Source organism: Nyctibius grandis, chromosome 5 (genome assembly GCF_013368605.1).
Source record: "Nyctibius grandis isolate bNycGra1 chromosome 5, bNycGra1.pri, whole genome shotgun sequence".
Classification (NCBI taxonomy): domain Eukaryota; kingdom Metazoa; phylum Chordata; class Aves; order Nyctibiiformes; family Nyctibiidae; genus Nyctibius; species Nyctibius grandis.
The window spans coordinates 14,475,993-14,503,089 of NC_090662.1; the positions used below are offsets into that span (position 1 = coordinate 14,475,993).

The 27,097-nt window shown below is 40.7% G+C and overlaps 2 protein-coding genes across 7 annotated transcripts in view; one reads left to right on the forward strand and one right to left on the reverse strand.

Moving 5' to 3' along the window:
- The window catches only part of GSAP (gamma-secretase activating protein), a 48,357-nt gene extending 31,579 nt beyond the window's left edge, over positions 1-16,778 (forward strand). For 2 of the 6 annotated variants that reach the window (XM_068401639.1, XM_068401637.1), the window contains 11 exons: positions 289-344; positions 766-797; positions 2,481-2,542; positions 4,166-4,261; positions 8,794-8,864; positions 9,434-9,528; positions 10,654-10,773; positions 11,933-11,994; positions 13,929-14,033; positions 14,194-14,287; positions 15,317-16,778. In XM_068401639.1, the coding sequence (XP_068257740.1) occupies positions 289-344; positions 766-797; positions 2,481-2,542; positions 4,166-4,261; positions 8,794-8,864; positions 9,434-9,528; positions 10,654-10,773; positions 11,933-11,994; positions 13,929-14,033; positions 14,194-14,287; positions 15,317-15,417 (894 nt within the window). In that variant the 3' untranslated portion in view covers positions 15,418-16,778. Of the gene's footprint in view, positions 1-288; positions 345-765; positions 798-2,480; positions 2,543-4,165; positions 4,262-8,793; positions 8,873-9,433; positions 9,529-10,653; positions 10,774-11,932; positions 11,995-13,928; positions 14,034-14,193; positions 14,288-15,316 lie in introns of all 6 variants that reach the window. The other 4 variants (XM_068401638.1, XM_068401640.1, XM_068401641.1 and 1 more) reach the window with 4 other exon arrangements.
- A 351-nt stretch (positions 16,779-17,129) lies between these two features.
- The window catches only part of CCDC146 (coiled-coil domain containing 146), a 78,950-nt gene continuing 68,982 nt past the window's right edge, over positions 17,130-27,097 (reverse strand). The window contains 7 exon segments of the mRNA XM_068400604.1: positions 17,130-17,179; positions 17,182-17,335; positions 19,102-19,151; positions 19,154-19,340; positions 20,797-20,931; positions 21,769-21,897; positions 22,960-23,156. Of these exon segments, the coding sequence (XP_068256705.1) occupies positions 17,130-17,179; positions 17,182-17,335; positions 19,102-19,151; positions 19,154-19,340; positions 20,797-20,931; positions 21,769-21,897; positions 22,960-23,156 (902 nt within the window).

Sequence of the window (27,097 nt, forward strand, 5' to 3'; positions counted from 1 at the left end):
TCACAGTCATTTTACTTACAAGGTGATTGCCTGTAAGTCATACTCTGTTAAAATAATGTGAGAAACTAAACAAAAGCAGAGCTTGTACATACCTGTATTGTCATATAGGTTAGATGTGTGTGAGTGCCTGTGAGCATGGGTAGTTGGAAGGTGAGTTGAAGCCCCACTGTGTGTTATTTCCATTCAAAGGGAAAACTAGCTTCATTTCTCATCTGCATTTTATCAGAGAGTATTTTAATTGGCCTTCTATTTTGTTCATTTGGGGATTTTCATTTGTTTACAAACCAGAGAGAGGAGAGAACAACCACAGCATATTTGAGGAATATTTTTGAAAATGCCAAAAAGTAGGTACTATTTTCTATTATATTTACCCTTTCTTATTTTTTTGAAATATGTTGAAGGATTTAATGTGCCATTTCAATAGTTGATTAGGTATCTGATTAGATATCATACATTAAAGAAGATTATCCAGCTGAAAATCAGTTATTGGAATCCTTGTAATCACTACAGCATGATCTGAAATACCCAGGCCTCTAGAGCTAGGGAATTTATGGTAGACACAAAGAGTTATTCTTATGCAACCCAGACAGATAGAATTTTTTTAATGCTATTTAATATCTTTGCTAAATGTAATCATATTTACAGTTCTTGGATTTCTTTAGCTGTCTTTGAAAGATCAAAGGTTCATTTAAGCGTTTTAATGTCCTTATGAAATCCTTTAGAGTAATGCATATGAAACAAGCTGATCTTTGTTTCAAACCCCAGGGTGCTTTCCCATCTGGACACATGGGACTCTGGTAAGTAAAACTTGTCTTGATGTAGGCCTTAGCTGTAAGGTTTGTTAGAATATTTTGATCTAGCTGTTGTTGGCTAAAAATAAATTGCTGTATGTGTTTTCAGCACTGAAGAGTTCGAGACATTAAGATGAGCAGTTATTAAATTAGAGGAAAACTTTCTCTCTGGTAGGAGTGGTAGGATTATATATTGACTAGGAAACCTTTGAAAATAAAGTTCCTACTTCATATTGGATCTAACAACATAAGCAGTAAACCTTTGTCTGCCTGAGGATTTTTTCTTCGGTATTTTTCTCCTGGAGCAGAGTATCCATGATGCCAGGTTAACTGTTGAGTCTTGTCCACTTATAGCTGCCTTTGCAACTCTGGAACTTGTGTACAGTAGGAGATTATGGTTGGTGAAAAATCATGGTGTAGAGAAAGCAGATGTAATAATTTCACTAGGCCAGGAACACTTGATATTTTGTGATGCCCAGTTCCTCTTTCACAAATAAGTAAAACTGCATTTAGTAGCAAATTATGTTCCTGCTGTTCACACGTCAGTGCCTTTTATGTGCCCTGCCGCGGTGTGCTGTGAAAAGATGCTGATCTAAGTGCTGTTCACTCCTTTTATTATGAAGAATTTTCAGTGCATTCCTTTCCAGCCTCTAGCACCGCTCATCTGCACCACTGATGGTTGTTGCTATGGGCTCTGACTTTGAGGGACCTTGTGTTAACTTTGCTAGCCTCAGGTTCATGTTTTCCAAAGGTGCTTATTGATAAAGAAGTCAGAGGTTTAACTGTTACTAGAGAATGTTGGGATAGCCACCAGCTGGTAACAAGCATCAATGCAGTGTATCTTCCCTGTAGATTTTTCTTCAGGTCCTTTGAAATCAAGCAACACAGCTCTTTGTGCTGCTAAGTGGTGGAGTAAATATATTTCAAGGTGAGCGAAGATGGCTGGAAAGAACTTTGTAAAAATTTAGCACTTGGGTCTGTAAAATGTTGGCTTGATTTTATGGTACATGATGAAATAGGAGATTGTTTTTTCTTCCTTTGTTAGTAGACAGGAAGCACTGATTAGGAAATACAGGGTACTAAATTTCAGTAGATAGTACAACCTCCTTCCATTTAGCTGGAAAAGTTGTGTTCTTTTACATAGTGGTCTGCAAAGCTGAATAACAGAGACAGCCAGACTATGGGAGAGAACCAGGAAAGCGGGAGGTGATTCTGTGGAGTATTTGCTTTGTGTCTAGTCATTTCCTTGGAAAACCCATGTAGCTGTTTTGGCTTGTTTGTTTGTAAATGACAAGTTCTAAATAGCATATGCATTTGCACTGTTGTTACCAGAAGGTTCTCTGAGCCTCTTTGCTCTACTGAATCACCACACTGTGATAACTCTCCCTTAAGTATCAAAGAAAAGAGTAAAGCGAATGAAGTGGAAAGCAGCGTGACAGGCTTGTGTTCCTCCGTGCTCAGTGTTAAGCACTTGAGGGAGAAGATGGCACATACAGGGTTATTTTCCATTCCTCAGTTCTCTCTTCCGCAGTCCTTGATTCTTCTCTATCTTAGTTCTGTAGGTGAGTAGATCAAACCACAACTTCTGTTTGTTTGTGTATATTTTTAAGTACTTTTGAAGCTGGTTGAAGTCTTGTAGTATTTCTATAGTGTCATGTCCTTGAATGACTCTTGCTCTGTTTATTTCAGAGGAAAGGCTAGTACCTCTCTTTCAAGAGGAAGATTATCAGCAGCAATTACTAATGGGACTGGTATGTGCTTTTGTCACAGTGTGCACTAGAGGACGCACAGCCTCAACAAATGTAAAGAGTAAGCTTATAAGTTCCAGTGCTGAGTAGAAGCCCACTCAAAGCAGCTATTGGACAAACATGGTATTTTCTAAGTTTCAGAGTTCATAGTCATGATGTCATTTTAACAGGTCATGATATCATAAGGAATCGGGGAAAAACAGCAATGGAAAGTTGATTTATCAAAATGCTTTTTTCACAGAACTTTTTCCTTTTTGCAAGCTTTTTGGTTTTTGCATACAACTTTTCTTTGGCTAGAAACTGTTATTCCATCCTCCTGGAGTTCATCTTGATCTGTCAGTTATTTTTGGGCTAGTTTTCATCCTTAAAACATGTATAAGTGAATTCCCCATCCACTGCTTCCCTCAAAGAGAAGATCATACATCTTCTTGCTCCTCAATTTAACACCTTTTTTACTGTCTCCTTTTCCTTCTGCCTCACTTCTGGGACTGCTGTGGCTGTTCTGAGGCCCTTTCCTCTTTTGCACTGTTTTCACTGATGATCTCCCCAAAGGATCTACCATCCTTATGCTTCTGGGTAATAAATCGTATCTCAAATCCCTACCTGTCCTCCCTCTGTCTAAATACGCATCTTTGCTTATCTCTTGTTCTCTTACTATTAAAACCAAACAAAACTCTTCAGCGTTCACTGGAAGGTCTCAGCACTGCATCTGTGAAGAGCATATCAACACTGTCCTGTCTGTCCAAAGCAAAGGCCAATTTTTATTCTTTGCGGTCTTGTCCCTTTGTTTCCAACTTCTGCCTCTCGTTCTCTGAAGCTTCTCCGCATTCCTTCCCTGCAGTTTATTCAGACAGATCCAAAAAGCAGGTCACTGCTGTCCTTTGTCTATGCTTTCCTAATACCTGTATTGCTGTCCTGACATGTTGAGATTAATCTACTTGTAAATTCCTTGAGACAGAGATTTTATTTGCCTCAGTTTTACTCTGAGCCTCGAAACAAATAACGCTTTGTAGTAATTCTCAGCAAAGAACCAGCATGGACTTGAGTTGCAATCTGAAGCTATGTGAGGTCAGAATATTTCAGAAAGGAGAGGGTAGGGAGTGGCATGGACTGTATGATAACAAACACCTGATTTTAAAGAATTTACAATTAATGTTTAACCTGAAGTTGCCACTAATCACTCAGGTTCTCGGGTTCTTGGACACTACCACAAACTATACTTGTGCTAGATTTCTTTATCGTAAAATTCTTCAGGTTTATTTGCATGTAATAAACACTTGTATTCTCAGGATTCAATGTTCATATTAAAATCCTTCTTTCACCCTGTTCACTTGGCTTTACCCAGAGAGATACAAGAACTGTAAGCTTTTTCTCTTCAATGTCATTGAAAGTTCAACTTAGCACTAATTTTGCTAAATTTGCACCAAGTAACCATTTTGAATGTTCACATCTGCTGTTGAATTCGGCAAGAGTGTACTGTCGCTTGGGAACTCACTCTGAACTGAAGTTTTGTAACAGGGAAACATTTTGTTGTGCTAATGCCTATTGATCAGGCCCTGCACCTGCTGGAGCTTTTGCATCTTTTTGAAGATGCCCAAGAACACTAAACTGTTGCCTTTTTTCTAGATGGTTGCTCAGCTAAAGGATCACCTTATGAGACATCTACAGTATGTAGGAAAAAAGAAGATTGACCAAATAGTTTTGGATTACGTTGCAAACCTGGTTAGTTTGATTTCATAGTTACTATTGTGAGCAAGTGTGTGTTTGTTGGAGGGTAGGGTCTTGAGTATGTACTGTGTGTATATAGCATGTATTTGGTGGGAGGAGATTGGTTTTAAGATGTTTAACGATATTTTGCTGCTTAATATCATATATATCGATAAAGGAAATAATAATACTTAAATAATATTAAAAAGAATTGTATTGGTCACTCAGAATACAGAAGAAGCAGTTCCCTTTACAGCTTGTACAAATATGGTCTACTCCCAGAAGTGAAAATGTGAACTCATCCTGAAAGTGGAAAGAATGGTCCTTAGATCCGTTTTGTTTCCTGTAGAATATACATTGCTGCATGTCTTGAATAATGAAAGTGCCATCAGGGAAAACCAAATTAAGAAAAAAAGATTTCACTCTAATATGACATGAGAGTAAATCATCACTACTCATGCATACTGACTTCGATGGGCTTTTTGTGAGTGTAACAGGAGACAGAGTTTCACCTGAAGAAATCCATGTCAACTACAGTGAAAATTTGCTTTCCAAATTCTTATTTTTGTCTTTCATCCTCTTAAGAGAAACTTCAAAAAAAAAACCAAGCTGTAAAAACTGTGACCATTGTGCATAGAAATTATTGTACCTGGTTTTGTCTGTCTCAGCATCAAGTCCTTTAAGTATGGAATGCAGAGTCCACAAAAGCTCACATGGCAACTAGTAAATCATGTTCTGTCTTTGTGGTAGCCCTGCCACACCGTTTAGTAGCAGCTCCCCACAGTGCTGTTTTTCTAGGGATGGAAATCTTGGGAAACTTTCTTGAGGCTGCTGGTGATTGCATCTTTTTGGAAGTCCTGTGCAAATCGGTTGTGCTGTCAACGCTACAATGTTCTCCAAACCACTGCAGCTTCCACTGAGGTTACTGACTTCTCTAATCAGGCCTCACTCTGTAGCTTGACAAGTTGTTTCACTGGTAATCAACAGTCTGGTTTCTGTGTCTTTATAGGAAAGAAAGAAAAGCTAGTGGCTGATTAAAATAGGAACAGTACAGCATGAACCAAAGCTTCATACCTGAAAACAGTGCTGGAAAAAAGCACAAGTGGAATGTTTATTCTCCTTTCATTCATTTTCCAGTTATCATTTCTTCATTATTAATAGAAACTAAGATAAAAAATATGAAAACACCTATGCAGCCTTGATCTACAAGACTAAAGTATTGTAGACTAAACCTTACAATCAAAACAAATCTCCTCATCAGCAAACTCTCAGGATTATTTTTTTTTTCATGTCACTAGAAGTAAGAATTCTCTCAACTCAATTTACAGACTTCTCATTCTCAGAAAAGCTACTATAAACAGAGATAAAATGTCTCTAAAAATGTCTTCTGCCTTCTGACGGGTGCATTTTAGGTGTTCTTTGGAAATCTTTGGAAATTATTTCATTGTTAGGCTTGAGTTTCCTGTCATCCTGATCAGAAACTCTTACATCTTACATCTTAAACTTTTCTATATTCTAAATGTTTGGAAGTTCTTCACGGGAATTAATTGTTTTGATTCTTCCAGCGGTTTTCTGTAGCATCAGCAGTGTGTAGCTGAGCTACTGAAACTAATGAAAGAGGAAGAGACTTGAAATTATTTGCTTGTCTGCTTTCATTAAATATTTTTTTACATTCAGGAGCAAAGGAGTGGCTGAGAGTAGGGCTTCGTGGTGCGTAGCCACTGTATAAATCAATTGCAGCTGAAGTCAAAGTAGCCAAGACATGGGAGCATTGACAGTTTCTCGTAAAACAACAGACTGGTTGCTGTCAGAGAACTGTGTGTATTTGTATACAGAGAAGTAAGTTGGGGAAGTGTGAATGAAATGTCTCTGTGGGAATTCCCTTGTTTGCTGAGGAGATCTGCAGAGTCTGAGTGTGCCTGGTTACCAGGTCACATGCCACCTAGCCTGCAGCATAGCTGTTTGTATGTATAGTCTTTCTCTCCCCTGCAGTCACTTTATCTTAGCTTTACTCTGTACCTGTTTCTCTCACTGTTTTCATTTCAATGGGGTGGGAAAGGGGGGAAATAACTTACAGAAGCAGCAAGACATTTGCTGCCCTGACAGGAAGTGGAAGGCAAGGCAGAGTGAACAGCCAGCCTGTGGCACAGGAAAGAGGCAGACCAGAATAAACAGCTGAAATTTCTCTGAAAGTTGCTGCAGTGGCTGCACCTTTTTTGCTGATGTCTGTGTCTAGCTATCATCTGATGTGGTCTCAACTGCGGAGGAATAGAACACAGACGCCATTTGGATTTGAGTTTCCTCAGAAGGAGGAGGACTGCCTCGTATCCCCTGCGCAGGAGGGGATCTGGAAGTCAGCAAGACCTTGTCTCACTCCCTTTTCTCCTTTGCTCCTGATTCTTTTCTTTGACTGCTTCCATGTCTTTCCTGTAGAAACAGCCACAGGAGCTGAGCACTTGTGGTTCCAAATGACTTTAGTGGAACTTCAGTCTACTCAGCACTGTTGCCTGGAAGCATAGATGTTTCAAGACAGCAAGGTGCTTTGCAAATGTCAGCGTAGGCCCTACTGCATGCACTGTCTCATCATGTGTTCTCTCATTAGTTTAGAGCACTCCAAGGGAAATGGCTTCTGATACTTGCCCAGAAAAACCTCGTGTTGTACGTCCTTGTTACTAAATGAAAAATGGCTTTGCTGTGAAGGTATGGGTTTAGCTCTTAACTTGGTTCCCCCAGAGACCTGCTGCTAGCCTTGGAGAGGAAGCTGTACTCCCTCTATAAAACAGATAATGTTTCCTTTCTCTCATGCACATCATCCTGTGTGTTACATACTGAAAAAAATTTGAGCCATGGCTTCTCTTTCTGTACATATTTTCTATGATGTCTATTGTAGGTGGCAGATGCTGATCTCCAAAGTGAGTAGTGCTGTTGGTGAGGATGTCACAAGCATGCGTGTATTTAAGTATGTTGTGAGCTGGTTGTGAGCTAGGTTGACTATGACTCAAGAAGTTTCTATCTTTCTATACTTTGTGAAAGCCATACAGTTTGCTGTATTGCTAAGCAAAGAATATTGATTCTGGAGTATCACACCTGTGAAAAAATTTTTGTTCCACAAATAAGAGGTGATTTTGGAGTTTGTAAGAACCTTCCCTTCACTTCAACACTGATCTTCAGATCCAGCTGTAGCTCCCGATGCAGGGGCCTTAGCTGCACCCTGTGTGCTGGCCAGAGATGAAAGTCATTCTGGCAGCAGGTGCAGTTCTTGTGACCCTTCTCTGAAAACTGGAAATCACTCATTTCCGGGAAAATGAGTGGAGAAAACTTGCCATACTCCAGAGAGATTAAACTGGAGCTTTCCACTGCAACCAGAAAGTATGAAGATGGAAAGTATTAGGTGGTTATTCTGCATCAGATAGCTGTGCAAGGCTGGCTGAGTGGTGGAGGGAAAAGGTGCAACCTTGTAGAGCTTTCTGGCCAAGGTACAGAGGAGAGCACTCAGGAGCATTACTGAAGACCAATATTCGTGTTCTGGCATGTGCATATGAACCTCTCCTGTGTGTCCTGTTTCTTTATTGCTTAGGGCCTGTGACAAGTTAGAGGTTGGAGAGGGAGAAAAGAGAGTGAGAAAAAGGAAAAAGGATTCCTGGATTCTGGTCATCCAGGGTTTGTAACTTCTCATGACACCTCTCTGCAGAACAGGGGTCAGAGTGGCTTCCAGAGAGTTTCCTGGGTTTGATTACTAATGCACTTTGAGGCCCAGAGATAAAAGGCGTGGAGGAAGTGTCTCAATTCTGTTACTGAGATATGGAAGTGGTTACACATGACAACTGTCAGGGACCAGCTAGAAGTTATTTCAACTCTTTCATGTGTGGTTTCTCTCTTTCAGCTGCAGAAGGTTAGAAGGCCCAAGTGAGAACAGGGCTTGTGGCTTTTGTATGCTGATAGTCTGTACTGGAGGTCAGTCTGGGAGCACAAAGCAGCAACAATATGGGCCAAGAGATTGTTTCACTTCAGTATGGACAGAAAGGAAACCCAATAGAGGAGGAGAGGCATTTGTGTGTCTCATCTTTCCTCCTTGACAGGACTAGATTTGTGATTCCTCCTGCAGACTTTTCTTAACAAACTGAGTATTCTGCCATCTTTAGCATCATCCAGTTTTGTCTGGGCCCCCAGGACCTTTCCTTGCCAAATGCTCAGCCACTTGGACATGCAGTTTTTGCTTTCATGGCAAACAAATATTTGAGAATTTGATGCAAGAGCGTGAGATCAGTTGATCCCCAAGAAGCACGATGTGTTAAGATGCTGTACATCTTGCACAATGCTTTGATGAGCTGGAAGCACTTAAGTTAAACTTCTGGAACAGGGCAATTCAGTTACAATTAAAATTTTAATAAATTTTACATTTTAAGCCCCTAGGAAAAAAAGACTGAAGTCTTAGTAGGAGTCTCGTGAGAAGTTTTTAACATAAACTGGTGTGTGAAATGAATGAAGGCCAAGGGCCTGCTGTACACAGGCTCCTAGAAACATTGTCTTGTCTTTTTTTGATTTAGTTGAATCTGGTACATCGAATAATGAAAGAAGTTTGGAGGAGATACCACCTTCATTCCTGCATCTTCTGCTTGTGAGCAAGTAATTTGTTAAAGTTTTCAGCCTGCCTTTAAAAATATGGGCATAATAATTTCAGTCTTCAACAGTAATACTCGCTTGAACAGTCACTACTGTGAATGTCTATATGACTGTCATGTACTCTTTTTAATGATCCTGCTGGCCCTCTCTAAGCCAACATGAATATTAATCATAGAGGCAGTTTTATGGCTGGAGTTCAAATTTGCTGAGTTTGTAGTGGTCTTAAGCTGGGTAATGGGTGTGAAACACCTATAAAAGCCAGATCACTTATACCAGAACTCAGAATGTTTCATCTGTTGCTGTTGATACCAGCTACTGCTGAGAGACGTGTAAATATGCAGTAGTGGAGGAAGGAGAAAGGGGACAGCACAGAGACTTTGTGTGTCAACGTTGAGCAGCTAGTGCTGTTAGGTGACACACACCTAAGTAAACAATATAGCATCCCATGGCAATTCACCCAAAATGCATGCATTTAGTGCACGTGTAGTACAACAAATTGACCAGATCTCCAGGAGAGTGTGGGCATCTCAGGTTCCTAATATGTTGCTACTTTTTTAAATACAGTGATGAGAGAGGAAGTGCAGGAGAGTTTGCGGTGTTTCACATCATGAGTCGGATTCTGGAAGCTGCAAATGGCATGTGCATGCCTTTACCTCCTGGTAAGTCCTGTGTTTTAATCCTAAGTGAGGAGAGCAATGCTATGAATTCCTCCCAGAAGAGCACTAGTTGCAGCACATGTGTCAATTTAGCTTTGGCAGTATTGAAATCTAGTCAAGACAGATACAGAGGGGAAGAACCTCCATAAACATGTGCAAGTGAAATGAAACTAAACTGAATAGCTACTACAAATATAGTCAACAAATCAGAGGTTTAGTTCTCTGTTTTCAGCTTGCAGTGGAATGCTTGGGCACAGTCTTAGCTTAGAACTAAGGTTTAGATTTCTTTCATTTATATGTTTTTCTTAGACAACTGGACTTCAGTGTCAAGGGCTACATGAGAAAATCCTATCCTAGAGCAAAAAAAGAGTGATTTTTCTCATGCTGTTGCCCTGCTAGTATTTTTCAGTTTTATCCTGAAAGGATTACATCCAGCCTTGATGGAAGAGCTGATCTTGATAGCAGACGTTCATTTCTTAGAGCTCCTCATAATCATTTAGAGTCTTTTGAAAGCACTTGCTTATTTTTTTGTTAGGGAAAGACTTCTTAATGCTTTCTGCTTCTGCTTGAATCTTTCTACTTTATATTTCCTGATCTGTCTTCAGTCTTTGAAACTGTTTTTGGTCATTGCTCAAACTTACACTGCGTGGGTGCAAATGCTGCCACGTAATGGTGTCACGTGAGGACAAGACTATCATCTGGCTGATGCTAAGCGAGAAACTGGTCTTAACGCTGCCTGTGGGAATGTGTGGGTGGCAGCCACAGACTGAGGGTGGTGAGGCCTCAGTTTTTGATTAATTGGGAGGAAAGAGGGAAGATAAAAGACAAATTAATAGCACAATTCAGATATAAGGCAACAGCCTGGAGATGTTTAATGACTGTGTATGACTATAATGACTGTTTTCAGTCTCCTTGGCTTTCCTCTTTCTGTCAGGATTGTACTGGAGAGGACTTAAAGAATGCCTAAATAAGACTACATGACTTCTGATAAACTGATTTCCTTACCAGCTAGAAACAGTCAGAAGTTAAGGAGAGTGTGGGCTTTAGCTAGAGTAATGCCAGTCTCTGATACAGACTTAAAAAAAAAAATATATTGTTGTACCAAACAAGTATGTCTCCCTTTCATAGGTTTTCACACTCTGCACTTGGGGCTTGGTGTTCGATGTCTCCCTCTGCACACCCTCCTGCACTATATTGATAATGGAGTCTTGCATTTGACAGAAACATGTGTCAGGAAACTGCTGAAAGGTACAGTGAGCTTCATGTGTTTCATTTGTTAGCAGCCAGCTAACTGGGAGTGATGTCCTTTCAGGCATTCAAACTCAGACACAGGATTTACTGCCCAGGAGACTCAGTTCTTCTTCCAGAGTGGTTTTTCAGTGAGGGCTGTAGCTGATGGTGTTGCCCAGCTGAAAGAAGAAAATTAGGGCTCAGACTATATGATTGAGCCTTATCGTAGCAGACAAAGAAATAATCTGTTTGGGGAGAATTTGAGTTTATAGTTCTTCCACTTGGCATTTCTTAGAAAAGTGAATACTGAAGATAATCATGGAATTTGTTGGGGGGATTTCTGTGGCTTTCAGAAAGTGCACACCTACGTGTTAGTCTGCTATCCAGTCCTCAGATTTTGCTTTAATTATGTTTGGAACAAGATAATTGTAGTGCTGGGATTGGCAAATGGCTAGAAACTCAGTTCTAGGAAGTGAAAATTCAAAATAAGTAAACAAAAGCCTACCTGACCCAGCATCCAAATATTTTTAGTAAATACTGAGGTTGTGAATGTCTTCTATTTAGAACTTAAGGTTCCCTGAAGGTGTGAGTTAAAATCGGTTCTGTATGAACCCATAGGCATCAAGAGGGGCCTAAGGCTTCGTAATGAAATAGAGAGTGAGACAAATCGGCAGTTGCAGGCACAGTTAGCATCACACCCGTGTTAATTGCCTTTTTGAGATCAGAAGGGAGGAAGAGAGAACCGTAGCGTAAGTTTCCCGGGATACAGCAGCACCGTGATGTGACTCTACAACAGTAGTGCATTTCATCACAGCTGCTACCACATTCTCTTGTAACATCCTACTTCTCCAGTGCTCAAGAAAAGGGACACAATGTGTAGTATTAGTCTGTGCCTGGTCTTGTTAAATGAAATATTATAAGCATGCTTTGTCAAAACATGTTTGAATTACTGTATAAATTGTTAGATAAAATGGTGAAGTTATGTACAAATATACAGAAAAATATTCATGTAAACAATATAAACATAAATAACACTCCTAATAGCCCTTATGTAAAATTAAAATTTTCATTTCATTACAGAGATGATATTTATTCAGAATGTCTTACGTGAAAGTTGAAAGCTTTAGTTATGTGGTTACCACTTATGGTGGTGGGGTTTTTTTTCCCTCTTTTATAGATCTGGACAACACCGAGAAGAATGAAAAGCTGAAGTTCAGTATTGTCATGAGGCTTCCTGAGGTAACTGATAACTTTGGATGTAATTTTGTGGATTTTGGAATTGATAGGAAATTCTTCCCTGTGCACAGGATCAAGCCAATGGAAGACTTACCTGTGATTCAAACAGGGAACAGATATAACATCAGCCTCCACAGTTTCTCCATCTGCTGCTCATGACCTGTAGGGTACCCTGACAAATTATAGATTTGTCCATGGTGTTTTACACTGTCTCCAGTACCCTGCAGGAGTCAAAAAGAGAAGACTGACACTGTTCTGTTGAGTACTCATCTGCATAAAGCAATAACAGTTTTATGGGGTTTAAAGGGGATTTATTTGTGTGTGTTTTATAGCATCCACAAACGCCTTTCTCACTTGTGACCTCTGCATTTGGTTTTATTCATTTTATCAAATATGTTCAAAAGCTGGTACAGTAAAAGCTGTAAAATCTGATCATACCACAACTCGGTGGCAGGGACTGAATTACAAGATCTCCCCCTCTGTTAAATCTCCCAGCCTCGCCCATTGGTAAGGTGACTCATTTAGCCACATGCTGGAACTAACTACTGATGCTCCATTAAAAGTTCCAACAGAATGGGAGATTGACTTCTCCTTTTCCACTTTTGTTCGCAGTGCACACCACAGTACTGCAGAGGAAGCACAACATCTCAGTGAGCAGAGGAAAACCAGGGATCCCCCCTGGGGGCGTGCCTTGCTGTAGAATAGGCTTTTCTCAATATCAGTTGCTTATTGTTTGTTCATTATGGGCTGTTACATATAGTTCAAATGCCCAGAAGTGCTGCTTTGGTTTTCCTGTAACAAGGGCTTCTTTCTTTGGCAGCAGTTTCAAGAAGGGGTAGGGAAGCAGAACTCCACAGGAGGTTCTTTGTCCTCTGTATCTTGGTTTGGGCATGTGTTGGTGAGCTGGGGTCAGCAAGAGGCCTCTCTGAGCTGTCAGCCCCAGGCCTGGTGGGTGGGGAACACCATTCCAACCAGGCTTTGACATAAAGGGCTGAGCTGTCAGTGCTTTAGGGGACATGTACTGCTAGTTACGGACAGTAGACTCAGTGCCTTATTGTGTCTATTTACAGCTTTGGGAAAAAACGCAGAGAGTAGTTTGTTTGCCAAAAAAAGACACTTTGGGGTGACTTGGGACTATTTTGAGCAGGTTACATTCACTGGATGACTTCAGTTGCATCAGAAACAAGTATTGAAACTGTCCAGCATTTCTTAAATGAACTTTTTCAGTAGTCTGTATTGCAATACAACTGAAAGGGGAGGGGGGAAGATCTAGATAGGGAAAATACCAGAAGGTGGAGCTAATTTCTCAGTGGTGTTTCATATTTATTTGCTTTATTGTTTAGGATTGGAAGCTTTGGGACATCTGGATTTGAGTCTCTCTTGCCTTTAGGAATGTGAATCAATGTAAATAATGGGATGCAAGTTGTGTTCCCAGTATTGCTCCTTGTTGGCAATCTGCTTTTGTAAGATTCCTTAGACTGAGCCTGAGAGAAGCTCTGTCCTGAATGGAGCATTGAGGAATGGTGCATCTGTGTTATTCTTTGGAAGAAGAATGGATCTGAACCAAAGAGTCACAGTAAAGGATAAACGGTCATTTTAAGCCTCAATTAATATTTAAGTACGCATGCAAAGTGGAACAGAGGTAGACTGATTGATAGAAACTTACTGAGTAGCTCAGTGGGTACTGAGTAGCAAGGTTTTGATTGTTTCCCACATTTTGAGAGCATATTGTAATTTCTTAGTTAATGACTACAAAAGGAAGGCTCCGTGGCTAAAAATGGTGACATCTTAGCTTCTGTCATCAGTGTCTGAAAGCAAAGCAGTCTGTGTTACAGCCTGGATTTTATTTCTCTTTTTTCCTTCCTTTCTCCCTCCTAAGTTTCCACTGTCCTGTGTTCATGTTCTCAGGTTTTTGGGTTTTGTTTTTTGCTTGCTAGGCTCTTGGTCAGAAGGTCCACCAGTTTTGGAATCATCCGATAAATGCTAATTTCATTGCACGGAACTATGTGAAACTTTTGCTTGAGAAGCTGGGGAACAGGCAGGTAAGAGCACATAGGCCTTTTTTTTTTTTTTTTTTTTAATCTTTTGCTTTGACAGTGTTGAGATTCCTGACCTTTCTGTAGACCATAACACACTGAAGGTAACACTGAAACTTGGTACTGTGTGACTTTGTGAACTAACCTGAAATATTCTCCCTTGCAGTGTAGCAGGCCTATCCCTGAGAGAGTCCCAGTCCCTATAGAGTTTTTGCCACTTAACTACCTGACTAATATGCTGGCAGAGATAGAGAATCAAGGTAATGTTAATTCTGAACTTTGGAAAACCAGTAATTGTTACCTTTTGATGCTCACACTCGGCTGTATCCTGACTATATTGACATAACTGAGTTCTAAAACTCCAGTGATGTCTAAACATGTAGGTTTGGTCATCTTTCTGCTGATGGGAATTGTCAGGGGGCTTCTTCACTGCGTATCCTTTCATCCACATCCTCTGTGTGTTGAATCCAGTTAGCAAACTTGCATTTTCAGAAGATGTGTAGTGAAGCGTGGTTCGTGTGCAGCGTGGTGGTAGCTGTTATTCTGTATTCCAATGGGGAGAAGGGCTTGTTCCTTATTTCTACAGTATGGTGTCTAAGAGGCAACCAAAATCAGATCTTCCACCTCAGAAAAGAGTACCCAGATCACTAGGTTAGGAGGTGCTCTGAAGTAACAGGCATTTTTTTGTTTCAGCGCTGTTCCTTTTTTTTTGAAATTAAATTCAAATTGGTTAGGGTACTTGCTTCATACAGGGACCCTAAGCATCTGAAGCTTTTGAATTCCACTGAAAAAGCGAGGTGTGTTAAGGGAAGCATTATACTTCTAACATTACTGGTTATGCCTATACTAATAAACAAAATAAGGCCAGGATAAGGACCTGAAGGCTAAAACAGGATTGTCCGTGTATGGCTATCATCCCATTTGGGGAAGAAAGAGAGTTAAACCGTATAGAAGTGTGAGAATGTGCCCTGGTCCATTTTATGTACTAGTACAAACATAGTCACTGTACTTAGATCTTGTTTTGGATCTCCAGTATGGAAATCCCTAGTGGCCTCCAGAGATGGTCTGTTGTTTACATATATCCTGCTAACAGCGAAGTTTCTGCCACGGGTGTGCATCCAAATGGCACCACTGAAAGCCATAAGTATTTTGTGTAAATGGAAACACAGGCCCATTATTACCTTATCTTTCAGTACTGTAGATGAAGATGTTTAATAGATGGCAGGACTAAGTGTACAAGAATGCTTAACGACTTTGTAAATACTAACTTTCTCACAATGTTTTTCTAGGTGTGCATCCATATGAAAAACAAGATCATGTTAATGTAAGATTTGTAGAGGAAACAGCACTCAAACACACTATGACACTTTTGGGCCTCAAATATTCCTGAAATAACATGCTGTTGAAGAAGGCTAACTGTGGTACTCTTACATAAAAGTGTTCACACAGAAGTGTGCAACCATCGTTTTTTTGTGTTTGTTTTAAACTTAAATGTCATGTTGTTTTCCAAATAATCTGCAGTTTTGGGTAGCCACTATTACTGACATAAGCTACTCAAAATACTGTTTGGTGCAACATATTAAGGCTGAAATCACTGACTTCTAGATAAATCCGAGAGAAGTTCGGCTGACACAAACCCAGGCTTCCAACGAAAGATATCTATGGTTTCATTGTTTCATGTTGAAGTGGTTAAGTAAGTGGAACTACAGCAGGTATCAAAACACACTGTGAAAATTGGTATTAATGTCAATTAATTTAAGAAGATAGACAATCCTGAGAAAGGTACTCCAGTTGTATTGTACAGTAACAAGAAACCGGTAACTGTTTACTCATGTGGGTTAATAAAAGGATTTCTTAGTGTGTTTATATAAAGCAGGTAAGAATAATGAATGATGAATCAGTCTCTGTATATAATGCATCAGCAGTGATGTGTTCATTCGTTGTGGTGGTCGTGGGTTATCTTCTGCCTTTGGCCTTGGATTCTAATATATTCAGTTTTGTAATTAGTGCAAAATATAATCTTCTTAAAGTGCATGTGACAGGGTTTTGTTTTGTTTTGTTTTTAAGATATGTATAATGTATTGTAAGCAGTACAGGATAAGAAAAAAGTTCTTTAGAAATTTACCTTAACGGTGACTTGGACAGAGTTTTACTTAATTCTTTGCGTACAACTTTTAGTGTTACAGTTCAAACCTCAGCTTCAAAAAGAAATGATGGAGGTTGCTTTTCCTTTATTTTCAACTTTTATTTATATGTAACTGAACTGGTGTTCTTTAGTTTAAGTTCTGAACTGTGACATTAATTTAAAAGAGTAATGGTGGTTTGCTATGCAGAGAAAAATCTTAAATTCTGACATGTAGGATTTCTGCAGTCTTTATTGGATTTAAAAACAACTCAATCAAAGTTTCAGACTATTAAACTAGTGAAAGTCATTGGCAATTTGATAGATTTTGGAGGTTTTCAATAACCACCTCTGATATTCTCTCTGTGCAGTTTCCACTGATGCTTGCTGTTCCTAACCAGTGAGATAAAAAGATCCAGTTCTCAGGAGTGACTCAGCAAGTTCATGGTCATTCCCTTGTCATTGCCATCAGTGGAGCAAGAGTTTTAGCTTTCTCAGTAACTGCATAGAGGGAAGGAATATTTTTCTTAATATAATTAAAATTTGACTGGCAAGTGTAAACTCCAATCCCAGACTGCAGAAAGCTATGTTGGTGTATTTGTAGAAGTGGTGGGGACTTTGGTCGTGATATATTATAACAATGAAGATTTTCTAGCCTTTTCTTTTTAATGAAATGTATTATAAAATATAATCAAATGCAATAAAACTTCACCTGGAAAAAAATAAGCATAGTATGATGATCACTCATTTTTCTTAACATTTTGAAATACTGCACTGCATTTGGGATACCAGGCTCCTCCGAGCCAGGAGAAGGGAACTTGTAACACTGACTATTTAGCTATACTTCTACAACTACTTTGTTTTGCAATATGGATTTGGCTAAACACTAACAGACATTCCTTCAGTGCAGTGTAAATGCTACTGACCCTAGAGATTCACGCAGCCGGTAATGGCCTCTCCTGCTTTAGGTGCTTGTCTGTTCAGATTTCAATTGGCTTTACATAGGTTTGCTGAAATTGTCTCATATTGAACCAGGTTGACTTCGTTTAAAAGTAGCCAGAGTGCTGTAGGGCCTGGCAATGGGAGGACTGTATTCGTCATCCTGGGATATAGGCGGTTGGGTGTTGTTTCAGCTGTTGTGGTGGACATAGCAGGGTGCTGCAGCTTGTTCCTCTTCTGCAGCACGCTGTGAAAGAAACACATTGTGATCACATAGTGATTATATGCTTTAAAACTCCAGTACTCTCCTGAGCCACTGTACAGAATGCCTAACACAGGAAATGCCATCAGTCTAGTCCTTAGCAAACCAAGAAGCCCAGAGGGGTATTAAAAGGAAAGCATGAGTTATTGACCACGTAGATGTGAGTTTGTCCTTTTAAATAGTATACAGTTTGAGCCTGTAGTGCTTTTGTTATTTGTGAAGAAAATGGATTAGATGAACTTTTAAAAGTTGTAATAAGTGTGCACAGAGCATCTCAGGAACAAGATAATAGTTCTGGTGCTTCAAAAGCTGGAATACTGCATCCAGCTCTGGGGCCCCCAACATAAGAAGGACATGGAGCTGTTGGAGCAAGTCTAGAGGAGGGCCACGAAGATGATCAGAGGGCTGGAGCACCTCTCCTATGAAGACAGTCTGAGAGAGCTGAAGCTGTTCAGCCTGGAGAAGAGAAGGCTCCAGGGAGACCTTCTAGCAGCCTTCCAGTACCTGAAGGGGGCCTACAGGAAAGCTGAGAGGGGACTTTTTACAAGGGCAAGTAGTGACAGGATGAGGGGGGAATGGTTTTTAAACTGAAAGAGGGTAGATTTAGATTAGCTATTAGAAAGGAAATTCTTTCTTGTGTGGGTCGTGAGACACTGGACCAGGTTGCCCAGAGAAGCTGTGGATGCCCCCTCCCTGGCAGTGTTCAAGGCCAGGTTGGATGGGGCTTTGAGCAACCTGGTCTAGAGCAAGGTGTTCCTGCCTGTGACAGGGGGGTTGGAACTAGATGATCTTTAAGGTCTCTTCCAGCCCAAACCATTCTATGATTCTGTGATTAAAACATGGCTGTATTTACGCTGACAGGAGCTGTTCCTGAATACAGTTACTGCAGTGAGCTTGCATCTGCAGCACTGAAAGGAAACTGAGTCACAGCATGAGAAGAAGTGTTAATGACAGAAGTTTCTTACTCTAAAGCAGTTTTACTGCAGCAGTTCTGCGTGACTTTAAGTTCTTTAAGTGTACCCACAGTGTATTCCTCTCCCAGCTTTGTGTGCTTTTAAGTTTCCCGTGGAGTGATCAACTAAAGGATTCATATAGCAAAGCTAGTTTCCATCAGCAGGAGTTCCCTCAGTACACACATCTCACTTCTATAATACTTTTTCTTCTCCGGGAGTTCTCTGCTCAGGGATCACTGATGGTCTCAACTCAGGAGGCGTAGTATCCATCGGGGTAGCATGTGAAGTACTATTCGATATGCTGCCCTGCCTACCCTCAGGGTCTTGCCCTGCAAGCTGATTTTTTTGCTGCTTCTGATCTGATGTTCCACTGGAATCTGGAAGATGCTAAACTTAATTTTCCTGAAGCCCACTCCCTGCGTTTTGCAGCTTTACCTTGAGATCAGATGGAAAGCAGCTCTTCACCGACGGCTGTCCCACCCATCATGCCAAACATGGTCACACAAATTACGTTAACAATTGAAGGTAAGTCAGTCTTCCTTCTAGTGTAATCTCTCCTTAAGATTCAATGACCAGTTCTAAGCAGTGCTGCCAGCCTCCAGTTAAAACTCCACAAATCCACAATGTACCACTTCAGTAGTTGTCTCTGTCTATGCCATCATCTCCACCAACTCCTGGAGCTCTGTGTTGTCATGGAGCAGCTACGCAGTGAGGTAGCACAGCTCTTTCAGAAAGACAAGCTAGAGCAGTGGAAAGATGGGGCTGAAGATCTAGTTGCAACGTATGGCAAAAACTTACTTTAGCTCTGGCTTCATCTGCTTCTTTTTGCATCTTCTTGTTGCATAATATTCATTTTCTGTTTCTTTGGGAGGGGGAAGGCCTTGATCTATCCTTGACGAAACAGTCATCAAAAATTGTTCTTTGTGTCTCATTTTCTGCTCAAGTTTAATGGCAAGGGCTTGCTTCATGGATAACTCTGCAACAAGAGCTATCATCTCCTGGGTTCTGTCCCTTATCTTCTTCTGCAGTTTGTTTGTCTGGAATAAGTAACAACATTTTAGTTAGGGCTTCCCTTCTGACACTTGCTGGGCATGACACTTGGGTAAGTATTAAGTATGTGACAAGTCCAGCTTGACCTGGTTTAAAAAAACATTTCCTTGCTTGAAAATGACTTAATGAAACAAGACGTGTGTTCTGCATCACTCAGAACCACAGAAACTGGCAGCATCAGGAGTCACACCTACTCCCATACAAGAGCCAGAAAAGCAAGTTTGTATTTATCTCCTGTTCAGCTGAGTAGCAAAACCCCCGCTGCCCTCAGAGGCAGGTATTAAACCCAGATTCTGGCTGAGCTTGTGCGCAATTAACTTTGTAATAAAAGTGTAATAAGCCCGATCCTTACAAGATAATTGAGTGATAATGCGGATGCAGCGGGCCTGAGAGTTGTGAAGTTATCCTTGGCAGGGAGACGAACAGAAAAGGAGCTGGTAAGGAATCCTTGAGCCTGACTGGAGCTTATTTAAACAACAACAAAAAAACCCCAACCAAACAAACAAACAAAAACAAACAAAAAAAGCCACAAAAAAAAAAAAACACCCCAAACTTAAATACTCTTTTTGAAGTGACTAATAGGGAATTGGGAGAGTCGGAGCACTTGCGAATGTAACTTTTGGCACACTGACATTTTTACAGTAGTTTATTAGCCCATGGCCATGATTTCACAAACCCAAATAACAGCCATGTTCTTTCTCCGCCTGTGGAAAATTAAAGATTTACTATAAAGATGTGGCTTTTTTTAAGCCTTTCCGAGTACCAAAACACCTAAGAAAAAAAAAAAAATCAACCCTGGCCTTGTTTTACATTAATTACTTAGCTTTTTTTTTGTGTCTTGCACTCAGCTCTGCTCTAGTTGGAGCTTTTTCATTAAGGAGATGGGGGTGAGAGGATTTTTGCTCTTCCCCAAGCAATATGACTGGCAGTTAAAAGGGAATTGCTATAATTACATAAAAGTAACTGTATTGAAAATGGTATTTCTTTCCTGTGTGGTTCTCCCTACCTAAATAACAAAGAAACTTTGAGGCAGGTATCAAGTTTATCTTTTTGTGTGTAGGAGTAGAACTCACCTGGCTTTTCCCTATTTCTTTTTAGGCTTTGTTGTGTTTGTTGTGGAAGGGCTGTTAAGTACACACGCAAAAGGAGGATTCTACCAAGTTCCTAAGCACCTACCTGAGAAACAACCAATCCTATATTTTGGTGAAAGGTACTATTTGTGGTGCAACTTTCTCCCAAAAAGGAAGTACACTCCCCTAATGCTTTTTGTATATATATTACTGTTACTACTAAATGTCTGTAATTTCTGAAGACTAACATCTGATTTGCCTAGCACTATTTCCAGACACTTTTGTAATTTGCAAGTGAGTCATCTTACCTCTTGCCCAGATATTATTTGATTTCATACAGGCCAGCAAGCAGAGCGTGCAATGCCCTCCTTACCCTTTTAGCTAGCAGCAGCCTGTCCTGCTTCCCGTTCTCTGCCGTGGCACGGATTCTGTCCGTCAGCTGGCAAACATGCTCGTAGAGAAAATCTGTCTCCAGCAACTTCTCCTTCTGCACCAGCTCCACCTCTAGCTGCAGCAAGAAGGAGTGTAAAAGGTGTAGGTAAGTGACAGGGGAAGGTGCAGCAGGAGGTGGTCCTGTGCTTGCTTTGTGAGCTGCTGAAATAATACTGGTGAACAGCCATAAATAATCACTTCGCCATCAGTTTTCTTAAAATTTTCACCCTCTCTGACAAGTATCAGGCCAGAGCTGGTTCAGTTGGTCATTGTGAGTCGTACAGTTCTTCCATATCAGACCGGGCCCTTTTGGGGGGTGGGGGTTGCACCAGCTTTATTACTGCCTTGCTGTCATTTTCTTGACAATAATGGGGTTTTTTTAGGGTTTGTTTTTAGGTTTTTTTTTTTTTAAATCTTCTGGTTCCTTGAGTCACACCATAATGAGAAAGTTTCAGCTCTTGCTTTAAATACCTTTTCCTTCCTGCTGCTAAAAAAAAAGTAGTAAGTATGGGTTCCAAAGACTAAGAAAGAAAGTATTGTGCAACTCAAAGGACTTTAAAATCACAAGATTGAAAGAGAACTTTTAAACTTACCTCACAACTCCAAGAAACCTGCAGGGTGGTAATAGCGGGCTATGTTGTAGCCTGCTTAGCTATGCAGAGCTCCCTCCTGTCAAGGAATACGGGACAGTAAAGCAAAAAGCTCAAGTAATTCAAGCAGAAGTGTTCATGGTAAATGTCCCATGTCCAGTTGTCCTGGAAAGCAGACACTGGGGTGGAGTTCCCATTAGCCAATCATAATTATTTTAATTCCTCTTACAGAAAGTTTATTTTAAAACTAAAAGATACCATTTGCTTTTTCTAAAAGAGGTCAATCGCAGCGGAATATGTTGTGATGTGAGAAGTGACGTTACCTGCTCAATCTTTTTTAGCAGCTCAGGTGGAGATGGGTCCTTCCCTCCCAAGTCTCGCTTCCTGCTCTCATTTGCGGGGTCGGCAAAGATTTCCTCCATCCGTTTAATCCTGTCCTTGCACTGGGAATACTAGCAAACAAAAAGCCACAGCAGTTATTTTTTTCAGACAAGAAACCAGAAGCCTCTCTATTACTACATGACCCCAGATGGAAGGTGTCAGTGTGTCTGATTTATGCCAGGAGAACCACACTAAAGGGGCTGGGGTGGCTGCACTGCCAACCCCTGACCTTGGAAGCAAGACTCCAGCCTTGCTGGAAGAGCATTTGGGATGCTCAAGCAGTGTAGGCCTAAGCTAAACGACACTGGTCAAACACTGGGAGACGTTTCCCTGTGAAACTAGAGGCGGACATATGTCATTCTCCTGTCCTGTTGCTAATCAATGGCAATTTGAAAACGAGTAGTTTGTATCACAGAAGGTCATCCCTATAATGCACAAATATAAATCAGCTTCACCGTAATGGTTTAAATGTCTCGAATGCTCTTTCTCTTGACTCCCTCTCCATGTGCAACACAGCAACCTGAAATTGTGTATAAGTAATGCAAGGATGAGACTTCTTCTCTGAGCCACCAGGTATCACGACAAGAGCCCTGGACTAGAAGATGATGTCTACCTTCTGAAGATGTTTGAGAAGTTAGAAAAAGGCTGTGCCAGGGGCTGATACCTTCTTCAGCTTGTGGCCTGGATGAAAAGCTGCAGATGGTTTGTACCAAGTCACGGGCCATAGTGGTGTGGACTCAGGGCCACCCTCCCCAGCTGGGGCTGGGCAGTGAGCTGAGACCTGCCACAGCTACAGCTCCGTCCTGAGGAAGGAGAGAAGCACCAGGAAGGGTGGGAGCTCCCACCGGTGTCTGCTCCCTTCCCCGCGCCCCAGGTCTCTGCAGCCTGGCCAAGCTGGCACCTTCAGCAGTGGGGGCGGCTGCGCAGGGGCAGTGGTGGGTGCCTGAGGCTCCTCTGGGACTCACAGTTTGAGCACATCCCTGCAGACTTTCTCAAGGCTAACAGACAAGATTTCCTTGTGCTGGGGGCGAGGAGAGGGGTTAATACAAAGGATTATGAGCCATTTAATTTTTTTTGAGAGACAATGGTGTGGCAGTTGCAAACACTGCTGTCTGCCAGAAATTGAGCCCCACCTGCTGCTTTGTCCTCAGACTACTTCTTTTATCCTCTGGAACACACCAAGCATTTGAGGCAGGGAATCTTCCTTTATTCCCTACAACCTTCTGTTTGACCCCGAGGATGTAGGAAGGATACAAGTGCCTGACAGTTCGGTTACAAGTTAAATCTGAAAGTCCCATTTCCCCGCTGGTTAGTGCTAAAGGTCTCATCCCTGTAGGCATCCAAGTTTTCTACGTTAAATTTCCCAGGCATGTGTCCTGAAGTGACTCACTAGTGACACTGAGTGATGTCGTACTCCCGGGACCTGCAGCGGCAGGTGTTCCCTGACCTTTCTGATGTGAGATGATCCCACGGAAAAACACTTCCCAGCATATGCTACCTGGATGTCCATGTTTCACATAAATACTCACATAAATAAAGGAGTTGACTGGGACCATTTCTTCATGTTTGGACTTGCAAGACTGACAGTGGTGGGGTATTGTGCTTGGACGTGCACCTGGCTATCTGTCAGTGCCAGCCTTGATCTATTAGCTCTAACATAACATGACCCAAGTAATTACTATAAATGCTAACCATGAATTGCTGGTGGTGATATTATTAAGGAAACAAGTGGTCACTGTCTCTTAAAGTTATGAGTAGTCAGCAAAAAGACGAAGTAAATATTTAGGTGTTGCTACTGAGATGGGGCTTGTTCACTGGAAGTTAACAAGTGATGTTTAATGAAAAAAGGGAAAACTGACAGGTCTTCTGAGGTCATTATGGAACATTATCAGAACACTTTATCTTGTAACATAAGTGTCATACAGCTCCTTTCACACTTTGTCTAAGAGCAGACAAAGTAAAAACCTTAAATAACTGTAATGAACAATTTCCTTGTCAAATCATGATTTGGTTTAAAATGAATGCTGTTCAGTGCGCAACTAGGTACAGAAAGATTTACTTTAATTATAAACAACTAAAACTCATGACCAATAATACACAGAGCGAAAGAATGTAAAAGCAGGACCAGCACAAACATGAGGATGCAGGTATGCTTCCAGTGATGTTTCATACCTGGGGCTAAATTTCTCAACCACCAACTCAACTGAAAATGCCTTGTTGGAGGCAGCGGTACCTTAATGAGATTAAGGACAGCTCACCAAGTAAAATTTTGCAAGACTGAATAGTTAATTTAGAGAAGAAGGACTATTGCAGAAAAAAAACCACTGTCCAAACCAGAAAAAAAAAAAAAATGAAAAGTTTCACATTAAACTTAAATACTAGGCTTACTTTTAAATGCAATATGAATTGGGAGTGATTAGATGCAGGCTAATCCAAAAGTATGAAAACAAAGCAGATTTAGAAATAACCATGTGTCTTCATTTAGCCTGCACCTGGGGCTAAGCAATAACCAGTTGTTCTATCACCTAATGTCCCCTCCACAACTGAGAAAGCGAATTGGGAAAAGGAGGGAGACTCGTGGGTTAAAATTTAAACAGATTTAATAAAATAAGGAAACCAATATCAATGCTAATACAAAAGAAAAGGACACAAAATTATACTTAGCCCATAGAGTGGTGGCAAGTCGCTCCAGGGATAGCAATTGTTGAGAAGAGATGAGAAAGAGAAGAAGGGAGAAAAGAAAAGTACAGCTCAAAGATCCCCCCCTCCCCAGCAAGCCCTCCCTTTCATAGTGAACCTGATGTTAATGTTATAGAATACAGCTGTGGGCCAGCCTGGGTCAGCTGCCCTGGATTTAACTGCCAATGGCCTTGATCACCACACCACAGCTGGCCACAAACCAGAACAAAACGTAACAGAAAAGTGATTCTATAAATTTTATCCCCACGAAACCAGGACACCATGCTAGTCTGTGTCTGCTTAAGTGATGTGACTATAGGCATCTTCATTTTCTCCCCATTTATAGTGTTTTCCATGGACAAGAATTTATCTGAGTTCTAAGAGATTCTAAGTCTTAAAACCAAAAAAAATGCCTTCTTTCTTGGAGTGGATTTGATACAGGGGACAGGAAAAGGCTCTACAAGAGAGGCTTTTCTGCGTTTGGTTGTAATCAGTCAGGAGGAATTGTTGAAGGATGAACAGATGAGAGGCAACACATACCTAGATAAAGGGACTGGTTTGAAAAAGTGGAGATCTGTGGTGCTTATTTTTGGAAATTTCAGAGAAAGTAAGTGAGGTACACAGAGCACTAGAAAAGGGCAAATATCATACCTATTTTTAAAAATGGAGGGAAAAGGAGCTATGGGAACTATAGATAACTTATCTTCAGTTTCTAAAGAATAAATCTGGAATAAATCATTACGCTTTCTTTGTAGGTAGCTAGAAAAGAAAAAGGGTATGAATAGCAACCAATACAGGTGTGTTGAGTCATGCTGAACCAGACCAATTTCTTACTATGATAATTTGACAGGTGTGTGGATGACAAATAGTAGGTATCACACATCTTGATTTTTACATAGCTTTAATATTGTTTCATATGACATTCTCATAAACAAGCTAAGGAAATGAGGTCTTGATGAAAATATAGGGTAAGTACTACATAAGTAGAATGAGGTTAAGCACAGAGAGACTGCAAATATTTTTTTGGAGGAGAAGACTGAAATTCAAAATTACCTTGGTCTGAAAAAAGATCTGAACAAACGAGATAATATTAAATAACAAATGCAAGGTGCTACATGTAGGCAGAAAAAATCTACCTGTACAAATATAGAATCAAGGTCAACTGAGTAGATATAATTTCTTTTAAAAAGGGTCTGGTTGTTACTTACACTTCCATGAACATGAATCAATACATCATGTTGCAAGAAAGGCTACCATTGTACCTGGACACATAAGCAGAAATATAACTTGCAAGATGCCTGAATGAATCTCACTCTCACCCAGTGATATTAGGCACTGCCTCTCAAGAAAAATAAAGACCATGTTGCCAAAAATAAAAGAAAGGCAAAAAAAAAGAATGATGCAAGAAAGATCTATAAGAGCTGATGGAAAGAAGCAGGGTTGTGTAGCCTAGCGAAAGGATGGGAGAGGAACGTGATTAACTTTCTTCCAGTAACTTGAAATGTCATTGCAGGGAGGAAGAGAATATCTATTTGACATGGCCCTGGTGGACAGAATACGAATCAATAGGCTTACATTGCAGCAAGAAATATCCAAGCTAAAGGTTAAGAAAATCTTTCCACTGTTAAGGAAGGACTGGGACAGCTTGCTGGGGAAAATGCAGTTTCCCAGTGGCGGTTTGAAAGCACAGCTTGGCCTTCTCGGGAATGACTGGCAGTCGTATGCTGCAGTAGGAGCAGGATTGCCTAAGTAAACCCTTTCTCTCTCTACTAGCCCCATTTTTCTATGACTGTGATGATGAGGTTGTGTAAAACCTGGATAAATGTAGATGCCTCAATGAAACTGTTGGTCCCTGTTACATTAGTTGAACTCAGGCATGAAAGTCCCACCTACAGCATCTTGACAGCTCAGCAGGTCTACGTGTTGGACTAATTAATGATTAATGCTAAGTATTTCTCATTGATGCATGAAGGCAGATTAGTTTTCATGGGTCATTTCAACCAGTGGGAACAGTCCCTTGATGTGCAGTCCCAATTAAAAGTTACATAGTTTGCCTAGAGAAAAGCACCTTAGAATCTCACCAGGTATTTTTTGTGTCAGATGAAGGAAGCACAGGAGTACAGGAGATGCAGGTGAAACTTTTATTCTTCGTGAATTGGCACGCAGCGCGGACCTGTGCTTTTCCCCTTCCTCATGGGTACCACAGCCACCGAGATATGGGGTCAGTTTCTGCAGCCTATTGAATACAACGTACTCACTCATCCATCTATTCCAAGAGGTGCATCTCTAACAGAAATAGATATCCCACCTCAGAACAGCTAATTTAGTGATGATTAAAGCGTCCATTGAGAATATGTGAGACTTGGATTCAAACAGCATCTCTAAAAGAGTCAAAAGATCTCAGTCAAATGCAAGCAAACAAAAACGGAAACTTTTTCTATTTTGTGAGACTGGATCTTGATTTTCTTTCAGATTTCTCTCTCTATATTTCAAGTATTACCAATGATGGATATCTGTTGTTGAAAAATCATTCAGCATTCAATACTGGAATGTTTAACTCACCTCTGGAGTGAGAAAAAGGAAAAACGTTCT